Source organism: Condylura cristata, unplaced genomic scaffold (assembly GCF_000260355.1).
Source record: "Condylura cristata isolate star-nosed mole 26May11 unplaced genomic scaffold, ConCri1.0 scaffold00068, whole genome shotgun sequence".
Classification (NCBI taxonomy): Eukaryota; Metazoa; Chordata; class Mammalia; order Eulipotyphla; family Talpidae; genus Condylura; species Condylura cristata.
Genome location: NW_004567169.1, coordinates 172,791 through 175,331, shown reverse-complemented (window position 1 = coordinate 175,331; position 2,541 = coordinate 172,791). Strand labels below are relative to the sequence as shown.

Here is a 2,541-nt window from a genome sequence, read left to right as displayed (position 1 = left end):
GCCGCGTCCGCTCTGGCCCCCGAGCAGGGGCTGGACGTCGCCCTCCAGAGCGGGGGCGCGGGGGCGGTTTCTGCCCTTGCTCTGGAGCCCGGGGGGGCCCCCGAGGCTCCCTCACCCTAGTCCTAGAGGGACACCCGGGACGCACAGACTGGCCGGACGCTGCATTTTACACTATTTATTCTTTTCGAAAGAAAAAAGAAAGGAAGGAAGGAAGATGCACTCTGGGTTCAACCACTTAAAACGGAGCACGTGTCGCTGTCAGCATGAGGCCTTGGTGGCCGCTGGGAAGGGCCCTGACCCACCGACTGCTGCCCCCGCCACAGCCTCCGCCCGGGACCATGGCAGCCCTGGGGGGGCACTGGGACCAGACACTCCCCAGAGGGGCGCGGCACAGCAGGCGCCCGCGTGGGGCACCCCGGGGCCAGTGAGGGGCGCCACGAGCCCGGCCCACACAGGCCCCGGGGCCAGGTCCCCCGTGGGTGACAGAGAAGCCGGAACCACCTCCAAGGCGGCGGCCGTGGCCCCCGCTGGCCTGGAGCCCTTCTGCGGACACCCCGGGGCCGCGCCACTGCTCCCCTCGCCACCCGAAAGACCGGGCCCTTGAGTGGGCGCCTAGTGCACCTCCCTGGCTGGCCGCCCGGCTGGCGGGAGCGCGCCGCGTCTGCCCCATGCGTCTCCCCGCTCCCCGCGTGACGGTGCACCCGCCCCCCTCTGCCTGGGCGGCCTGGGCTCCTGCAGCCCCGGGCACTCGGGCCAGGCCATCGGGTGGGTGAGTGGGACGGACAGAGGGGCCCACAGGGCACTGCCTGGGGAGGGGCCAGACGGGCGTCTCCTGCAGGTGTACTACCTGGGGGAGGGGGCGGCCTCGAGGCAGTGGCTGCAGCAGGAGCAGAACACGAAGGCGAAGCTGTGCCTGTCGCACGTGAGGGCCGTGGCCAGCCTGCTGCGGGCCCGGCACCCGGCCACGCGCCCGCTGGTGTGGGACGACATGCTGCGGGACGTCCCCGAGGACCAGCTGGCAGGTGGGTGTGGGGCCAGGCAAGGGGGCTCCTGCTCTCGCGCAGAGCTTTGCTCATAGGCTGACGCCCCACAAACGGAGCCCGGCGAGTCTCGCAGACCCCGCCCCAGGCGTCCCGTCCCGGGAGGGCTGTCAGATGCAGGCGGGCCCTGCCTGGGCGGCGAGGAGAGGCGGGAGGCCTGTCCTGCCCGCGCAGCCTGGCCCGGCATCTCGCCGAGGCCGCTGGCCGCTGATGGGCTAACTTCGGGGAAGCGTGACCCAGGGTGGACGAGGCCACCCTGAGCTCCGGAGAGCGCTGCTGCGGGCTCTGGGCGGGGCTTGTGGGCACAGGGCGGCCCTGGAGAGCCGCGCTCACGGCTCCTCTTGCCCAGCGTCCGGGGTGCCGCAGCTGGTGGAGCCCGTGCTCTGGGACTATGCAGCCGACCTGGACGTCCACGGCAAGGGTCAGTAGTGCGTGGCCAGCAGACCATGGGCTAGCCCCACGTGACAGCCACTACTGCCCAGTGGCTCCTCAGAACCCCGGGGACTGGCTGCCCTTGGCCCCTTGCTGCGTGTGCCCCCCTCGGCTTGCCTGGCCACCTGGACTTCTGGGGGGCAGCGTGTCCTTGGAGCCGGGCCAGCTGCCCCTTCCTTCCTGCTCAGTCCGTCTCATGGAGAAGTTCCGAAAGTGCGGCTTCCCCCGGCTGTGGGCTGCCAGCGCCTTCAAGGGGGCCACAGGGGCCAACCAGGCCCTGACCCCCATCCAGCACCACCTTGGGAATCACGTGCGGTGGCTGCAAGTGGCGGCCAGCGGGCCGGCGGACACCCTGCAGGGCATCATCCTGACAGGCTGGCAGAGGTGAGGGGGGGGTGGGGCCAAAGCACCCTTAGCTGTCCAGTGCTGGCCTGCCTTGGGGGCCAGCACTGTGGTGCAGCAGCTGCGGGGAGAAGCCACTTGGGGTCGAGCCCCTCACACCCTGCACTGGCCCCCAGACCAGAGGGGATCCCGACAGAGCCCCGTCTGCGAGGCCCCCCGGCCACAGGGGAGGACGGCGGGCCTCGAGCAGGGTGGGCCAGGGCACGGGGTGCCCCACACTCCAGGACTGTGCCCCGCAACACCTCGTCCAGGCTGGCTGGTGGGTTCTAGGAGGCCCGTGCGTCAGACCCCCGGGGCCCGCGGCTGTGCTGCGGCCTGCCCGAGGCCGAGCTGGCAGGCGGGCGCTGCCCCCGCAGGTACGACCACTTCTCCGTGCTGTGTGAGCTGCTGCCTGCGGGCGTCCCGTCCCTGGCCGCGTGTCTGCAGTGCCTGCTGCACGGTGAGGCGCCGCGTGGGGGGCGGGGGGCGGTCTCGCGGTCAGCGCCCCTGTGCCAGCCTGGCCTCAGCGTCCAGGCCCGGGCCTCTCCCAAGAGCGTGCTGACTGCCCGCCTGGCTCCAGGAGGCTTTGATGAAGACGTCAAAGCGAGAGTGGAGAACTTTCTGGGGATGGCCAACCTGGACGCAGCGGCCTTGGAGAGGTAGCCCGGCCCCGACCCGACCCGCCCCG

At 71.7% G+C, this 2,541-nt stretch overlaps 1 protein-coding gene across 1 annotated transcript in view; it reads left to right on the top strand.

Annotated features, from left to right (window-relative positions):
- The window catches only part of HEXDC (hexosaminidase (glycosyl hydrolase family 20, catalytic domain) containing), a 9,611-nt gene that overhangs the window by 5,398 nt on the left and 1,672 nt on the right, over positions 1-2,541 (top strand). The window contains exons 6-10 of the mRNA XM_012734736.1: positions 839-1,022; positions 1,390-1,461; positions 1,661-1,856; positions 2,145-2,313; positions 2,434-2,512. Coding sequence (XP_012590190.1) covers positions 839-1,022; positions 1,390-1,461; positions 1,661-1,856; positions 2,145-2,313; positions 2,434-2,512 — 700 coding nt within the window. The remainder of the gene's footprint in view (positions 1-838; positions 1,023-1,389; positions 1,462-1,660; positions 1,857-2,144; positions 2,314-2,433; positions 2,513-2,541) is intronic.